This window comes from Myotis davidii, unplaced genomic scaffold, assembly GCF_000327345.1.
Source record: "Myotis davidii unplaced genomic scaffold, ASM32734v1 scaffold449, whole genome shotgun sequence".
Classification (NCBI taxonomy): Eukaryota; Metazoa; Chordata; class Mammalia; order Chiroptera; family Vespertilionidae; genus Myotis; species Myotis davidii.
The window spans coordinates 2,179,986-2,199,275 of record NW_006383007.1 but is presented as its reverse complement, the minus strand read 5'-3'; the positions used below and the strand labels follow the sequence as shown (position 1 = coordinate 2,199,275).

General features: G+C 36.6%; 1 protein-coding gene across 1 annotated transcript in view; it reads left to right on the top strand.

Moving 5' to 3' along the window:
• Window positions 1-19,290, top strand: part of ANTXR2 (anthrax toxin receptor 2) — a 137,863-nt gene that overhangs the window by 75,090 nt on the left and 43,483 nt on the right. Inside the window, exons 15-16 of the mRNA XM_006778224.2 lie at window positions 4,743-4,910; window positions 5,444-5,524. Coding sequence (XP_006778287.1) covers window positions 4,743-4,910; window positions 5,444-5,524 — 249 coding nt within the window. The remainder of the gene's footprint in view (window positions 1-4,742; window positions 4,911-5,443; window positions 5,525-19,290) is intronic.

The window sequence follows — 19,290 nt, the reverse complement described above, 5'->3', positions numbered from 1 at the left end:
TGCAGTTTAGGCCTGCTCCCCGCTGGCAAGTGGACATCCCCTGAGGGCTGCCGGGCTGCCAGAGGGATGTCTGATTGCCATCTTAGGCCCAATGTCCTGGGGAGAAGGCCTAAGCCAGCAAGTAAGTGGTCATCCCCCAAGGAGTCCCAGACTGTGAGAGGGCACAGGCCGGGCTGTGGGACCCCACCCCCACCCCGGAGTGCACAAATTTTTGTGCACCAGGCCTCTAGTTAATTAATAATATGCAATCATTGCCAGCACTGAGCCCTTCACTAGTTCAAATATGCCAGCATCTCACCCCAACGAGAATTGAAAGAATTTTTCATTGATATATTGCCTTCATTATTAAACACAGATCTTGATATTTTTCTCCTTTAATTTTACCTCTTGATAAGGAATTTTTTTTATGTTGTGCAGTCATGGCACATGTCTTCTGTCATATCTGCTTTGTCCCATCACTGCCAGCAGAAGTCAATTAGCTAACTAGCAACCTCAAAACTTTTTCTTTTTTAAACACTTCAATAAATTTCAGATTCCCAATAAAAGTTTCCTCTTTTTACAATAAATTTCAGTAGTTTTCAAAAAAAAGCTTAGGCCTACTTAACATGGTTGTCATTATCGAAATGGTTATTCAAGTCATCTGATAGTGATTGTCACGTTCTTGAGCACATTACATGTTAAAATAATGCACATTATCCATAAAAGCTTGCCACTCTATTGTGGAAATATCTTTAGAGACAAGTACCTCATTGCCTATAAGCCATGAAAAAGGCCAGTGCTAAAATCTATTAAGTTTGTCTTTTGGAGAGAAGATTGCATCTGGTTTGCCTGTGGGTAATTGGGAATATCAAGTAGTATGAAGACCATAACTGGGCTAGCTCTTGTTGCTTGATACAGAAGGAAGGCCATTTTCCTTCAGCCTGCCTTTGCTATGCCGTTCTAGCCTTGGAGGCGTGGGAAAGCGTGGATTAGATATTCCTTTGTATATAGAAAATACACTTGTAAATAAGTGTTACATTTGGATATCTATATATGATATCACAACTTATTTTTAGCTTAGTTAGCCTCATTTCAAAATGAATGTGTAAAAAGATGTTTGCAAAGGGAAAATAAAGTTTTGACATGATATACCACAAATCGTTAGAATAGTTTTCTCTGCATGGAGTGATTTTCAATTTGTGCTATATATATCTCCATTTTTTCCTTATTTATTTCACATTGAACTCATAAGGGTGAGGTAAAAGTAGGTTTATAGTTCTGAGTATGTGAAATAGTTTATTATTGTATTATTATTTACTAGTTATTGTATAATTTTTATACAACTATAAATCTACTTTTGCCCAATCCTGTATTCAGAACAATAAATTTAATTTCATTTTGAAATCTACACTTGTAGAATACCACATGACAACAAGATACGTATGTGTTAGTATGTAATATATTAGTATATTTTAGATGAGTAAATAATGTTCTTGTTAAAACTCTAGGAATTATGCCAGATTTTCGCTAGTTCAATATTTCAGTGTCCCAAAGATTGAGATCTCTTTCTAAAGAAAAGCATAGGCATAAGCTGAAAAGGTCCTAAGTTAAAGGGTATATTATTGGTTTATGCTCAAGAAAGCCAAGGATTCACACACATTTTTTAATAACTTGTACTTTAAGTTTTAAGCATTATTCTCTTAACATGTGAAATTATATTGCCTCTTTCTATTCAGTTGAGAAAAACATTATGACAAGGATTCACCCACTTTTAATAATTGAGGTCCATTTTAGCTTTAGATAATTCTGGCTACATTTTATGGTGTATTCCATCAATAAGATGGAAATGGGAGTGAGAATGACAAAAAATGAAAAATTAAATGTGGACATTACAAAGGGGAAATGCAATACCTAAAAATACACAATAAAAATTGAAGTGATCGTTAAACATCATTAAACTTTCTCAAACATGAACTTACCTAAACTTGGAGAGGGAAAACAGAACACATAATCTGCTTTAAAATTTTGCCTATCCAAACCTGGAAAGCATTTTCTTTGAAAAAATTCATTGAACTGGGGAAAGTAAAAGGAATTCTAGAAATTATGACCACATCTGAATTACAGAACAAATCTTCATAACTAATGCTATTTTAAGCTGGTATAGGGATTTTAGTTAGAACTATGGTAATAGAAATTTGTAGAAAACTGGAATTGAGCTGATGTTAATAACAGCTGTTAGCACAGCTGATCCACAATACCTAATGACTTCAAATGTGTGTTTCTGCCAATTCAGCGTGAAACTGCTTTTGTTTCTTTTCTTGATTCTGAAATTGCTCCTTTATAATATAACCTTCTAGTCATCCAAATATTCTCTGAAAATTATGGAATATTATTGTTTATCATGAAAGTCAAGCAGAGTTGGAAGAACTTAATTATCTAGCTTGTGCTTACTTTGCCCCCCCCCGCCTCCTACCCCCGAAAAAATATCCATGTATATGAACTCTGCTAAGTCTCCCTTTGGTGATTTAGTCTTGTATTCTTTTATCCTTTGTGACCATCTTAATGTGGTCAAACTAAAATATTAAAATGTATACATATACTTGTGTACATACTCAACTGCTTTTAAGAGTTTTAGGAAAACTATAAAGTTAGACTTTGAGATGAAGTGAGATCGTTTGTTATGTTGTTTGTCTGATGGTGATGATGACAAAACAGCTACTTCATGAACTAACACTAGTAGATTTACATGAAGAATTTCCTTTAGAGCTCAGCAACCATATTTCATACATGTAGTGTCTTGATAGTTGAGTTCCTGGAAATGCCATCTTGGGTCAGAACTCTAGTTTAACCAGCTTTGGGTTCTTTATCTGAGATTGGTTTTTCAGTGAAACTTGGAGGGAAAAGATGATTACCATGACCTTTGGGATGCCAGCTGTGAAGGTTAGGCTGAGAAGCATTAAAATCTATCTTTTCTACATGGATCTAAAATGTATCTTCTTATACTTCTATTCCGAATTACTTTCAGAGTTATAATACTGTATGTTTACTTTACTGCATCTTTTCCATTTTTTGTTTCTCCCCTTAAAATTGAGACTTTACAACTGCAAGGATATGTGTCCTGATGTTAGGGTTTTGTAGTTCAATTTAGCTGTATCTAAAGATTTTAGAAGTCTTAGTTTATCTAGGTGAAGGTGCTGTGATTTGAAAGAGAAGGTCATTTCTCTGGAAGGAGAGCCAGCTATCTTGCTCTAAAGGTTTAATGGTGTTTAAAGCAATTTAACACCCTCATAAAGAACATTCCAGTACCACTGATCATACCGAGAGATACAGATACATTTTGATGAGTCAATAGGGCCCAATTGAAATTGAAAGCCTATTCTAAAACTGTAGTTAAAAAAAAAAAAAGAAGCTAAAAACATCTAAGGAAGCCTTACCAAAAAGCGGGGAATAGTTCTTTCTATGAATAGGGATTATCTGTATTCCAACCCACTGAGGTCATTAAAATGCTTTAAAATGGACTTAACAATTTTTTCTTTGTAGAAATCACTTAACTCTGCTGAATCAGTGTGCCCTGGACAGGCCTTCCTACTTCTTTCTAGAGCTTCATTTATGTTACCTCTGTCATCTTTGGCAATGCCCTTGGCTTTGGACTTCTCCACTGCTCTTGGTTGGATGAAGCCTTTTCTAGGGGCTGCATCTTGTTCACATGCTCACACATGAAAAAGCTGAGCTCAGATTTAGCTCTTATTTCTTGTTCATTTTAAAACAGAGAAAACAATCGGTTGACCCTGTGGTTTTTTAATGCCCAGAATTTTCAGAGAATAAAATTCCCTAAAATTTGTGGAAATCCCTGGTGTTTCTGAAATTTTCTTTCCATAACCGAGTTTGTTTTTTTTCTTCAAAATTTGTCTTCCTCAATGAAAAACTGTTCTATCAAGTAACCATACTCAGATGAGAACAGGAACTAAAGACTGAAAGTCACTTTACAAAATCAAGCTTTACAAAAGTAAGGAAAAAACATATATAGTTATTTTACTTCTGAAGAATAAATGTTTAAATCATACATTTCGCCTCAATCAAACTTTATGAGAAGTTTGGAAGGAACAATGAACTCCTTTGTGTAAAATACATTTATAAAATTCAAACCTCTTTGAAACTTATTAACCTATTTCAGACTATCTGCATTCAAATCTCTGCCCTCTACTTACTAGCTATGTGGCTTTGGGTATGTCACTTATCCTCTCTGGGTCTCAGTTCCCTCATCTGGAAGGCAAAATACAGTATCTCATTGCATTTTTATATGAATTAAATGCAGGTGAGCACATAGTAAGCATTCAATAAATTGTAATTATCGTTATTATCATCTGTTTTCCTCAGTGCCATCAGTATTCTATATATGGGTATGTGTTTAGCTGGAAGAGGGCCCTATCCGATTAAAGAATAGGATTATAGACTATCAGGCATTATGAACTACCTATTAATTCCTTATTTGAAACAATGGAAAAATGGTTGCTTCGAATTTTAATTAACTCTAGATTTATACAAAGGGCTTTTTATTTTTATTTTTTCTGGGATCTTAATGTTAGACCATAAGTAATGGTGATAAACCTATTAAATCTCAGAAGAGGAGAAATTTAGAGTTAGTCTACTATGCATCTTCTTTTTACTCTGACGTGGTGAACTGAAGGACCGTTGGTTAAATCAGAACTTATTTTTCCAAGACACTGTATATCTGAGATAATGTTTTCCCCTTCGTTTGAAAGGTTCGCTGGGGTGATAAAGGATCTACTGAGGAAGGTGCAAGGCTAGAGAAAGCCAAAAATGCTGTGGTGACAATCCCTGAAGAAACAGAGGAACCCATCCGACCGAGGCCACCTCGACCCAGACCCTCGTACCAGCCTCCTCAGACAAAGTGGTACACACCAATTAAGGTATTGCCCAAGTTCTGTGTAATTTAACTGAAATTTCCCAGAGAAACTGTAACTCTTTTTGTCCTCCCCTCCCAAGTCTCTGAAGGAGGACCCAGGTCCATCACATAGCAGACATGCAGTCTGCATTATAGCCACTGAATGTGTTCTCAGCGACAAGGACCTCCTCTTCTTATTACTTACTTATTCTTTATTTTAATTTATGAAAAAAGTGAGAGTAGATATTAGGCCAGCCGTGGGCAAACTACGGCCCGCGGGCTGGATCCATCCCGTTTGAAATGAATAAAACTATTGAAAAAAAAGACCGTGCCCTTTTATGTAATGATGTTTACTTTGAATTTATCTTAGTTCACACAAACACTCCACCCATGCTTTTGTTCCGGCCCTCCGGTCCAGTTTAAGAGCCCATTGTGGCCCTCGAGTCAAAAAGTTTGCCCACCCCTGGATTAGGCTGTACCATCTTCATTTTAACTGATATATTCAGGCAATAGAGGTTGCGTGTTTTCCTTAGGAATTTACAAATATGTTCCCTTTAGGGTCGGCTGGATGCGCTCTGGGCTTTGCTGCGGCGGCAGTATGACCGGGTTTCCCTGATGCGACCTCAGGAAGGAGATGAGGTTTGTATGCGAGGATGTGTTGGGAAGGAGCTGACTGCGTGGGTCTGTATAATGAAAGTGAAATAATAATAATCAAAAAGAAATTAAAGCCCTCAGTACATTTGAGGAAGGAATTATCATCTCCTATTATATATGGTGCTTAATAAATTTTCTGTTGTTAGACTACATCTTCAAGATGCAGTTTAATAAGTCCCTTTTCAAGTAATACATAAAAAAGTATGGCCCACTGTACACTTGCTTTAATGAGCACACTCTTTGCTTCAGCCTTTGACTTGGACGACATCATGTTCTGAGGTTTCACCCATTGGGGAGACAGACTCCAGGTTAGGAATTGAAGTCTTTCTCTAGCATTTCCTAGCAATGAAGACTGGAGAACACGCCTCAGAGCCTCTATTTCTCGGTATAAATATGTTATTTCCCTGCCTCCAACAGTTGATGAATCTAATTTCTTAAATATATGAAAGTGTCTTTGAAAGCATTATAGAAATATATACACACGTACACATATGTATAGAAATATACAAATACACATGTGTATGCATTTTCTCTACCAAGTAAGCCTACTTGAAGCTTTTTTTGTTTTTGGAGATTTGTCTAGAATTCCTCCAGTTTTATAATTTCTTTAATATATTAGCACTATTTGCTATTGTATCAATGTAGAAAAAAAATGTTTAAAACCTATTGGTATGTAACAATAGTGAGCTTTGTTGAGGAACACACCACTGTTAGTGGTAACAACAGTGTTTTCATTATGTGTCAGCACGACCCTGAACATCATTCACTTCAGCTTCAGAGGACTTCGGTTCATTCAGGTGCAATAAGCTATTTTTTTAAGGATAAATAAGTGATGAGATTCATATTTATTTTACAGTGCCAAGCTAAAGTTATATTTAGTGTTGTATGGTTCTGTCATGGTATTTAAAAGACAAAAATGTCTAAATCTTACGATTTTACTCCTATGAGATGGGGGTGATTTCAGAAATATCTGAATTCAACCATTTAGGAAATCTAATTTTAGAAAATATTCCGGGAATATTCCCAGATCATTTACCCTTTGCTAGTACCACAGGTAGAGAGAATGAGGTAGTTTTTGAAGCAGACGTTTTCATTACTAGACTTCTGTGGCTAATAGAGTGGTCTTATATTTAATAGTACCTCTGTTTAAATGTACACATGATTTGGAGTTCTGCTTCTGCAACAATATATAGCAACTCTACTTATCATTCAATATGCTAGACTTTCTCTTCCTCATGTTAGACATTAGTTCATGTGTTGGGAATTGCTAACACTGAAGATGTATTGGCCAGCAAAAACAGACAATGCTCTTAGCACTCTTGCCAATACTTTATATATTCTCTTAATTCCCATAATTAAAATTTATTTTTCAGTCTTTCAAAATTCCTATCAATTTTGATTTAATTAAATAATTTTTATTATAAATATGTACAAGTAATGGCATCAGATAATACTAACCAAGGGGGCAGGTGGTGTACAAACTGTAGCTTTTGCTCTTAAGAAACCTGAAATTTGTTTGGGAACCGAGACATATACATATATAAATAATGTTTACTCCAGAATGTGATCTTGAGTGCATACAGTAAGAGAGATTAAATCTTCCTTTTGGAGGAATTTTGGATGCTTTTTCAAAAACACAGGCATTATGTCTTTGAAAAAAGGTAGGATTTCATCAGGTGGAGTTAGGTAGAATGAGCATTTCCATTGACGAAGCATCATGAGCAAAGTCTCTGAGGCGGCCAAGAATACTATCATTTGTGGATTACTAGGAAGTATGAGGTTGGAAGTTAAAACCAGAATAGGTTGGGAACAGAAGAGATCTTTGAGTTTGGATAAGTTGATATATTTGGTTTTTGAAAGGATGCATTAGTCTCGTTCATTCAACAACAAATATTGAGGTAGTGCCTAACATGGATCAAGATGTCCCAGTGGCAGGGCTCTTTGTGTTGGATTTTCTTGGTAGCCGGGAAATCATTGAATGAGAAGGTTAGTGTTGGAGTTGTTTTGACTGCATTTTTTTTTCATATAAATTGAATAACATTTGCACATAATTTTGTTATTTTCCTGTACTCATAAAAGCTGGTGTATGTTTACTACTGAGTATACTTCTTGTGAAGTATTTGTTTAATGGTGTAGGAGGGGTGTGTGTGTGTGTGTGTGTGTGTGTGTGTGTGTGTGTAAATATAAAGCAATTTGTATGTTATAGGAATTAGGTAGGCTTTTGGAAAAATATTCTAGTTGGAATTGAATGCAGTTTGTTTTATATTATCAGGAAACAAACGAGAGTGCTTTCATTTCCGAATTTTTAAAGGAAGGAATAGTCTTTTTTTCTTAAAAAAGGAAAAAGAACAAACTTTATGATGTTTAAGAAACAGTAAAACACAATTGTTTTCAGGCCGTGGCTGATGGCTCCAATATAACAGAACCTCTGCCTCGTCAGCGGCACGTTTCCTACCTTGGAAAACAGTCTTGTCATTTATTTATAAGTTGTTTACTGCAGATTCTGCCTCCTGAGAGTTCCGTTTAATAAACAAATCAGCGAACGTAGCACTAAACCCAGAGTCACGCACACTTATTCTGCAAGTCAAATACTCTCCTTTCATGACGCGGAGGCCGCGCCGGGCTCATTGGCAGAATTCACGGCTGAATTGAAGTCCTTGATCAAGTCATTGAAGTTCAGGCATAAAGTATCAAAGCGGCGGGAGCCGTCCCCGCGTCCCTCGCTCCCGCTGCCTCTCCGCGCCGCCAGCTCCTGCCGAGGCGGCTGTACGTCTGCGGGCTGTGGGGCCGCGCCCCCTCCGAGCCATGAAGGTCTCGGCGCTGGGCGAGGGCCGGGCCGCGGCCAGGTGTGAGCCCGCAGGTTGTCGCCGACATCTGTTTGCAGCGGCGGCGGCGGCCTCCCCAGCCGCCAGCGAGCGGCCGCATTGCCCGGGGAGGAGCTGAGAGCGGCCGGACCGTTTTGGTCTCAGCCGCTGCCTGGAGGCCCGAAACACCAAAGGTAGGAGCAGGGGTGGACACAGCTGCGCTCCCAAACTTGCCGTAGGCGCAGATACCGAGATCTAATGCGGTTTGACTCCACTGCGGTGGGGAGAGCGGGACAGAACGCCGCTTCAGAGACAACCGAGCGCTGCAACATCTGCCGCCAAGGTTCCCGGGAGGGAGGGGGACAGCAGGTACCGATCGCAGACTCCAATAAACAACCTCCGCCGAGCGGGGACTCTTTTGAAGGGCCTCCATCAAACGCGCGGGAGTGCGCAGCAGGAGTTTGTTTGGTTTTCAAAGCAGTGTTTTGTTTCTGCAATAACAAGGTAACTTATAAATGATGCATTACCACGCGTTCTTTTTTTTAATTTGAAAAGGGAGAGTTAGAGAAGCAGAAAGGCAGAGAAAGAGGAGAGCGCAGCGCCGGTTTTGGAGTTGTTCCACAAACTGTTAAATCCCCGCGGAGCTTCTTGGCTGTACCTGAGGTTATGTTAACGTTCAGGCCGCAATCCCTCATTCACCAGTAAGCAGAGGTAAATGTACATACTGCCCTGGAAGGCTCCTAGTAATAGTAACACCCGTGGTGTACACCCACACTGTTTGTTTTTATTTATTTTTAAACATATTTTTATTGATTTCAGAGAGGGAGAGAGAGAGAGAAACATCACCGAGCCATGCCAGCGGGGCCACTATTTGTTTTTCAACTTATATCACGGGGCTTCTGATGACATGGAGGTGAAATAGAATTTGATTTTTTCTGATCGGCACACTCTTTTAGTAAAGTTAGGAAAATTGCTTCGACTTTAATTTTCTTCCTCTTTATAAAGGCTGCATGTCTATATTTGGATATTAAAAATAAGATTTTAAGTCAAAAGTAAGAGCTTCATGGTACTGGTAAAGGCAGCATTTTTCTTTTCTGAGGGGGTTTCCCCCTCTACCATCTAGGTTCAGCCAAAAAAAAAAAGTGTAATTTTCTCTGGGAATATGGCAAAACTCACAATTATGCACACACAGATATATGACATAAAGAATTGTTTAAAATAGCCAGTTAAGTAAAACCCCAGGGTATAGTACGATAATACAGACTCTATAGTCATGTAAATTATTATCTTTAAGAAAATGTAGGCCAGCCCGTGTGGCTCAGTGGTTGAACATGACCTATGAACTAAGAGATCACAGTTGATTCCACCCAGGGCACATGCCGGGGTTGTGGGCTCAATCCTCAGTGTGGGGCGTGCAAGAGGCAGAGAGAATCGATGATTCTCATCATTGATGTTTCTATCCCTCTCTCCCTCTCCTTTCCTCTCTGAAATCAATAAAAATAATATATTGAAAAGAAAATGTGGGCTCCCTCACCTGAGGAATTCTGCATGACCATTTGAGATGAAGGACAGGTGCTGACCTAAAGCATCCTTTGGAGTGGGAGGAGCCAGGGAGCAATGGCCTAGGGACAGATGCTAGTGTGTAGCAAAGTGTTCACCAGTTAGTGGTGAAATAAGCAACATAAGTGCATGGTGAATTTCCAATTGAGCTAAATTTATTTTGTTGAGATTACTTTTGTTATTTATGCAAATACAATTTTAATTTTCTGAAATGATGGTAGCTGCTTAAAAAACAGTCCATTCTGATAGAACTCAATGTTAGTCTTCAATTTCTAAAAATCTACCCAAACAAATCTGAACATAGGGCAGGTTCGTTGAAAAGGCACCAGAGTAACTGATAACTTCAGAGGCACATGGTCTCAGACCGGTTCTCCTGTTTACATCTCTCATTCTAGATTTATGTTCACTCCTCTGACCGTCCTGCTCCTGAATTCTCATGCTCAAATCAAACTGGCCTTGCCCTCCTCAGTGTGGATTCTTCAACCCTTCTAACCCTCCCAAGGATCACTCTGACTTCTTGATAGTTACAGATCACCCAGAGCTCAGAAATATCAATCGCTTCATCTTCAGACCGAACACCTTGATAGCAGAGATGTTATGCCACATCGCCTTTAAGCTCCCCATTTGCAAACTGTAAACCACTTGTGTTACCAAAAAGATTGACACGTTCACTCAAATGGTTTGATGCTGCTGCTCATGACTGTATTCTTGAACTTAGTTTTTAGGTTCCATCTAAATACAGAGTGGGGCAAAAGTAGGTTTACAGTTTTGAGTACGTAAAATAGTTTATTCTTATATTACTATTTATTCATTATTGTATTATTTTTCATAAGAACAACTGAAACTACTTTTGCCCCACCCTGTGTGTTGTGTCATAATAGATTTTAGGGACTGTAAGGAAACCCTTTCTTTGAGCAATTGTACACAAAATGCCCACTTTCATACCTTTCCTTTTAAAAAAAATATTTTATTGATTTCACATAGGAAGGGGGAGGGAGAGAGAAATAGCAACATCAGTGATGAAAGGGAACCATTGATCGGCTGCCTCCTGCGTATTCCACACTGGGGATTGCGTCCACAACCCGGGCATATGCTCTGACTGGGAATTGACCCATGACCTCCTCGTTCATAGGTTGATGCTCAACCACTGAGCCACGCTGGCCTGGCATACCTTCCCTTTTTTTGTATACTTAAATGAAATAGCAGAGAAAAATATCAATGAAAAAAAAACTATAAAGTGATTGCTTACCTTTCATTTCTGTAAGATTTGAAGTTTTATATGGTTCTTTAGGCCAATTATGATGTTTCATCACTGGGAAAGCGTACCACTAGACCTTCCTGTCCTTTATGTTACCAGTAGTACCTTTCTTTCTTATTATTTCTTGTCTTTACATTTCCTGGCACCCTTATGATACCTTAAATACCCTGTTTAAATTAGTAGAAGTAATTATTAACTTTGGATCATACATATTTGAATGAAATTTTTACTAAAATAACCTATATCATGAACATGCCATTGTTATTACAATCCCACTGACTGATAGATGTATGTCTACATCTGTATATGGGTGTGCATAATATGATGAACATAAGAATATGCATATATTTCTATAGAACATGTTTTTCTCAGGGTGTATGTCATCAACTAATGTCCATTTCAATGGAAAATAACAAACTTATCAGAGTACTTTTTCATACAACTTCTTAGCTTAAATAAACCCATTTCTTAATTATGCATATTAGCTGGCAAAAGTGTTGACTTAATTTGGTTTCCTAATGTGAAATATAGAATATACTTAAATTACCAAAACATTTATTTGTTCAAAGAAAATGTAAGTAGAACTTGGATAGTGAATTACCTTTTTACTGTCCTGGTCCAGACATAATTTGTATTTAGTCTCATCATATACATTTTATGTACTAACTTATAAGTTTAAGTAAAGATTTTTCTTGGTTGAAATTGATCATCAACCTGCTTGTCCACTATGAAGCACAATTTTAGTTTGAATCAATATAAGAGATTTCTAACGTGTTTTAAAAAATGAAGCACTATTTCTTACAATAAATTTTTCTACTAAAGCCATTTCCTGACACTAAGGATTTAACAAAGAGTTTATTGTGAATTCAGTATATTTCATTCAATTAACATTAATGACCCCAGTGAGAACAGTGTGCACACACACTTATACACAGGATTCTATGGGTTTGTAATTACACATATACATGATATATCACATAATATTTTAATTGCCTAACAGAGTTAGTAAGAAAATTTGTAAGACATCTATATATATAAAAGCCTAAGCAACCAGCCAATCTGCTGACTGTCTTGACTGTCCGGTAACTATGAAGCACAATGACCATTAGGGAGCAGACACTCCAACCAGTAGCTATGATGCACACTGATCACCAGGGGGCAGACACTCAATGCAGGAGCTGCTGAGCTGTGGTGACTTGGCAGCTGCGGTTCTTGGGTGACGCACCCAGAACCACAGAGGAGGGAGCCTGATTCCAAAGTGTGTCACCCGAGTACCGCCCTCTCACAATCTGGGACACCTAAGGGGATGTTGGAGAGCTGGTTTTGGCCCGATCCCTGCAGGCCAGGCCGAGGGACCCCACTGGTGTACAGATACACCAGGCCTCTAGTGTTTTAATAAGTATTTAAATAGCACATTTATATACATGGCATAAAAAGTTCTATAGTTATGAGTATTTACTCTCTGATTATCTTTCTCTAACCCTCATTTATCCCCTTTTTCCTACCTTTTAGCATTGGTTGATTCCTAAGTTTTAATCCTTAATCTTATGTTTTTTTCTCATCCTACTTTTCTAGAGAGCACACAGATTTTCACTGTTTCACTATCATAATACGCATGTCATTTTTCGAAAATCTATCCTCTCTCCTGAATTTTGCTTGCATGTCTCTGTAAACTTATATGAATTTTCCTCTTGGATATTCTATTGTCACAACATTATCTGTGTTTACCTGGACCTACCGTATTCCCTGTGTATAGCTTTCAAATTTTAACTTTTCCCTGTTGTTCTCTCTATCCTGCACCTGATGCATCTAAGCTAAGGCCCAGCAGACCTTATGATTCTCACAACTCAATGAGTGGGGTAAAGACTTTAACTTCCTAATTCAGAGTATGATGTCCTACGTCAACAAGTCACAATATTTCCCTATAATGTTCACAAGATATTGATTCAATGAAAAGAATTGTGTCTATTAATGCCCCTCTTCATTTTATTATAATTGAATAAAAATGAACTATTGATAAATATATGCATTAGACTCTACTGATTCTTAAAAGATACATCATTTTAACTTTGTCTGTATCCATTGGTTATGCTTATATGCATGCATACAAGTCCTTTGGTTGATCTCTCCCCCTTCATTTTTTTCCTAAGGCAGATTTAATGTTTGTTTCATAGTCTATTGAAGAAGAGTTTTCAGTGATGGAAATTCTTGTGAGATCTGTATCTATCCCAGTGAAATGATACATTATAGTGTGAACCTATTACATAATCATTTTCTGTGCAGCAGCTTAGTCCAGTTCATAGAAGTGCTGGCTCTTCTCAACAGTGAGAAGAGGACTGAATCTTAAGTTCAGTTCCTACTCTCCACAAGGAGTGGCATGGCTTTACCTGTCCTCTGAATCCAGATTATAGACTAGTCTTATGCTCTTAACTAGATCAGTTCCTCTTTCATTAACTACTTAAATTAGGGCAGCTGTCTGAGCCGTTGGTTGTAAATTTGCTAATGTCTACTTCGTTAATCTCTGATACAAAAGGCAGCAGATAACAGGATCAAAGTTTCAGGACCTGCGGTTTTTACAGTCTGAGAGGAGGCTGGGAGGGTGGAGGGAGTGGGGCATAGAAGAGATGAGAGGAAGTGCTACATTGGGGAGAAGGGGATAACTTCTGTCATTAATCTTAATTAATTGCCAAGAGTTTTAAATCTGAGTTATTAATACTGAAGTTAAGCCTGTAATATACTGTTCATGCTTTGGTATCAGATGCTCTATTATGAGATAAGAGGTTTAGGAGGGAGGTGTGTGTGTGTGTGTATGTGCGTTTTACATAAATATTTTCATTTACATCTTTCAAAGATTTCCCTGGCTTAATATTCAGGCCTTCACCTTTAACAGTTACTGTGGAACAGTTAGGAATTACAGACAAGTAACAATAAATCCAAATAAAATCCCTGGGCATAGCAACAGCAGTAAATCTGAGTAATATTACTATCATGTTTACCAGAATACAAAATACTTCACTGAAGAGGAAATGTGAAATAGGAAGAGGGAGAATCAAGAGCTAGAAAGGAGAAATGATAGAAAGAACAAAGAGAAAGAATGAAAAGTGGGGAAAAGATATTATTCCCCTGAAAAATATGCAGGTGATAGGAGAATGAAATGTTTATTTAAATAAATTACAAATTATATGTGTGTAAGGTTGCACATTTCACTGCTGCAACCCTAACCAACAAATGGAACCTTGAAATGACTAAGAAGTCTCCTCTTAAAATCTCCTTTCCTGTCTCTCCCCTGGTAGCTGTTCCATGCATGTATTTTTGGGGTTAAACTCCTTTCACCATTGAATCTGTTATTATTCTGAGATACTTCTCAAGTTCAGTTGCATCTAACTGTATTAATTATAATCATTTTGGCTATGGAAAAATGTCTTGTAATTCTTCATAGAGAAATCTTTTAAAAACAGAGAAAGCTTAAACTTCAGAAATATGATTTCAGGATTGTCTCATATTCTCCAGACATTTGGACAAACTAAAAAGAAAAGGTCTGTAATGAAAACATACAGCATACTAAATTAATTTAGGTTTTACTGATTTTCAAATTTAGTTTTTACATGTATATCTTATATCTGATGTCTGTAACTTGAATTTCAGTAGTAAGTTAGAGTCAGTGGCTTGAAGAGTATTGTCTACAAATTTAAAATTACAGATTTGGCTCTGAGGTATATATTTCTTTTTTACAGTAATTTTTTGTTCTTTTTATGGTCAACTTTAAATGTAAATAGGACAAACATGAAACACTGTTCATTTATTTTACTTATCCACCTCTTTATTTTTTCACATAGTAACTAATTATTGGAGAGACTAAAAAAATCAAGTCTGCAGATACCAGGAGTTTAGATTTTAATTTATAGGCACTGGAGATAGTAAAGTTTTGGAGCTGGACAACAGTATGCTCAAGTGAAATTAGAATTAGGCTCTTGGAAAGTTTGCAAATAAATTTGTGACAGGAGTGGAGAGAATATGTGGTTTTCTGTATATCCTAGCCCTGTATCAATGTAGTTTATCTTTGTATGTAGTCTCTCATCATGAGTCACAAAAAGAATCACATAAAATTATGATGTGGCAGGTCTGGTGGAATTTCATGTCGCCAAGTCATTTCTTGGATAAAGTAATTTTTTTCCCCCAGTAGAAATCCCACCTCGCCCCTTCCTCTCCTCCTCCTCCTCCTCCTTCTCCTTTCTTCTTCTTCAAGAACAGTCAGAAATGTATGGCTTCAGATATCTTTTCTTGATTTGTCAGGGGTCATCTTTTTGCTTCTTAGAGATTTTTAGATAGACAACAAGCTCAGGCTTACTATATAGATGCATGTGTGTGTTTACACGTGTGTGCATGCATGTATATGTGGGGGTTGTTTATGAGTCTAATGGGGGGGGCAGAGCATTGTACTTGTTAAAGGCACTCATAATTTCAGGAAAGAGCAATTTATAGGAAAGATTTAGAACTCAAATTCAGATAACAGTTATTGAGTACCTACTATTATTTAGGTATGTTAAACTCTTAACAGTATTAAAAGTAGGTGTGATATTCCTCCCATTTTGCAGATGAAGAATGTGAGACCCAGAGATGTTTTGTGAACTTACCAAGGTTACATTGCTAAAAAGTAACCGAGTCTAGATTTAAACCCAAGTTGTTTAAATTCCCAGTTCAGTGAATGCTGTCATTTTACAGTGTGACACTTTATTCCACTCCCCATTCAGTCAATAACTGATTGGATTAAGGCTATTACATAGGTAGAGAAGTACTTTTAAAATTTCAGTTTTGAATTTGATTCTCCTGTGATGAAATGATCAATTTTGTGTCTATGTCTGTACCAATATACCGATAAATCATTTCAACAGGTCTTCAGAATGTATGCATATTACTCTGTTATATATAACATTTAATTTTATACTTAATAATACTTAATATTAATTTAATATTATATATATATTTAATTCTACATGCATATATAAATAAAAGGCAATATTTAGAAATGGCAGTAAGTTCCACAGAAAATTTATTTGCATCTTAAAAGTAGCATAATTCAACCCCTTGCTATACTGTGAACTTCCACCCCTTCTTCAACTCTGTGCCTCAGAAGGAAGAGCAGATTTGAAGAAATAAGAAGGATGATATAATTTGTACATTCCAGGAATTACAAGTACTTTTCTAGGCTGGAGTAAGAGTCTGGTAGTTGGGCATAAGTTATGGGAAGAAGGCAGAATTACAGATATGCCTAAAGTCCTCGGTTGAATATTGGTAACAAATGCACTACATTTGGAGGCATTAAACTTGACATCTCTATACTGTCATTGATCATCTTGAAACCAAGCATAAATTTCCTCATCTCTTTGGTCCTCAGTTTTCTCATTTGTATATAGAGAAAGAAATTATCACCAAGATATTTTTGAATTTTAGCAATCACGTTTTTCATCTAGTTCCAAGCAGGCCAGCTCTATGAAGATAGAACTTTTTCTGTCATGTTCACTAGGAGAATCCCAGGACCTTGCACTGGGCCTCTCAGCCAGTAGGCTTCAGTAATCTTTGATGAGTAAAATAATATAATCTTTGATGAGTAAAATAATATAATCTTTGATGTGTAAAATAATTTTTGTAGATAGAAAGTTAAGTTCATTGTTTACAAGTCTGTTTAAATTCACATTTTTTTAGTAATTAGACATTTCATGAGGCCACTAATAATTAGTAAACACATATAAACATTTTACAAGTTACTATAAGAATTAAAAGGTAGCATATATTTCTCACAATATTCTGGAATATGTTTCAATGTTATAAAAAATATACAAAATATCCATAATGAGTATTTGGCTACCAGTAGCTTAAAATAAATGGAAAATACTGCATATGGAAGAAAATGAAGAGGATACAGATTTAAGAGAACAATGTATTTAAATTTTATGCCAGTTTTGTCTTTATAAGACGTCTATTTCTTGCTGCTTTTCTTCTTTCAAAAAAAGAGAAGATATTAATGTGATATTTGATTATTTCCATTGTCCATTGTCATTTTGATGTGTCGCAACTTGCTGCCTAGAGTCACTACTGCAATAGAATTTAAAAGCAAAGTTTCTTTTATTTAATACTAGTATAAGCAGTGGAGTTCTAATGTGTTCCCATCATTAAGTGCGTATAGCTCCATGGAACTGTCCTCCCATTGGGCCACTTTGGAATCGATTTTCCAAGTTGGACTAGCAATGGTAGACAAATGCTAAGTGAAAATCAATCACTTTGTAAGTCAGCTAAATATACTCTTTTTATTAAGTGTTTGTTTGTTTTTGCTATGGATGACAAGTAACACTTCTGGTGACCTCTAGCCTTTGAAGGTCTATGGCCTGATCATAATTTTATTCTTACATTAGAATTATCTTAATCTTGATCGATTAGCTAAAAGTATCTTTTAGATATTATTTACAAATAGAAAATATTTGATTTATTATTTTGATCACAAATTCTTAGACCATTAATATTTCAAATGCCTGTGAGAAATATTTCATTACAAAGTTGATGGAAATAGCAACCTGTTATTGGGAAATACAAGAATGTAGCAAATACCTTAACCTTAAAAGATAAGTATATGCCTTAGCTAACTATGTTCCTTAAATAACTATAGTGATGTTGGGACAGTATCAGGAACAAAACCTGTGACAGCCAGCATAGAAAGTCAAAACTTGAGGCATATACTTAACTAAAAAATGTAGAATATAAGTCTATGGAAGTCAGCATACATTACAATCATTATTTACATCATCATTAATGATAAAAAGCCAACACAATCTCTAATGCAGTAGCTAAGTGCCACGCATTGTACTAGTTATCTTACATATGTTAGTCTAATTCTCAAAACAACTTGTGGAAAAGGGCTTTTATCCCCACTTTATGGATGAGGGAACGGAAGCTCAGAAAGGTCAGGTAAGTTGCTGGGATCCTGCAGGTAGATGGTGAGTGAATGTATTAACTTAGTTTGAGCTTTAAATAGTTTATTGGAAATGTTAGTTAGCCACTTAAATTCTGCTTTAATTTATGTTTCACAATTAATTGGACAAATATACAGAAAATGCACCACAGTTTAGTATGGTTTTGGTTGTAATTTATAGTCCCATGAGTATAAACAATGAAATTAATGGAAATTAATGGGAATTATTAGTTAACCACTTAAATGACAGGCATCACTATATGCACAAAGGAGACTAACAAAGGTCAAACAATTGGTAAGTGATAAAATTTAAACTCAGAATTTAATGTCACCAAAACTTCACTTACATTACAATGGAATTACTGACTTGTAAAGATACAGTTTACCAATGAGTATATTCTTGGGGCATTGGCAGACCCTGAGATTTTAAGTGCATTTCTCTATACAATAATTATTATTCATATATTTTAACTGGGTTTATTGGCTTGCATTTTCTCAGGAAGACCTCCACTAGGTAAGGATTATGGCAGTGTGGTCACCACCTGGGATGGTGACAGCTGCTGCAGCTGAATCCAGCCCTTGTCATCACTAATGACCTGCATTTGACACTTTATCCCAGCCATCCTTATTTAATGTACAATGTATTGCATTAGAATAATTATGACCTGTCATCCTCTATTTAACGGACAGCTCTTAGTCATCCCAGACATGCAAATGTCATGTGATAATGTACCAAACCCATGCTAGTTCCTGTGTTCTCAGCCTGTTTGTGGGTTCCTGTGTCCTCTCTTTCCTTTTTTCTCACAATGTTCAAATACATTTTATACCTAAATTGAAGCAATTTTAGTTTATTGCTGATATTGAAAGGGTTAGACGCCTTCATTTTTAGATAATAGCCAGACATTTATTAAGGGATAATATTTTCTGAACATAAAGCATGGTCAATGGATTTAGAGTCCCTATTCGTCCTGCTAAAAATACTGGTGAGCTGAAGTAGAAATCAGAGAAAGGAATAGTAGTGCTGACTCAAAGAAAGGATGATGACCACATCCAAATGATATAAATCATGTATGGGGGGTACTATGCCTATATTAAACACTTTATTTTAATTTACAGATCTGAGTGACTCCCAAGGACTTTCCCTTCTCTCCTTCTTTCTTTCATT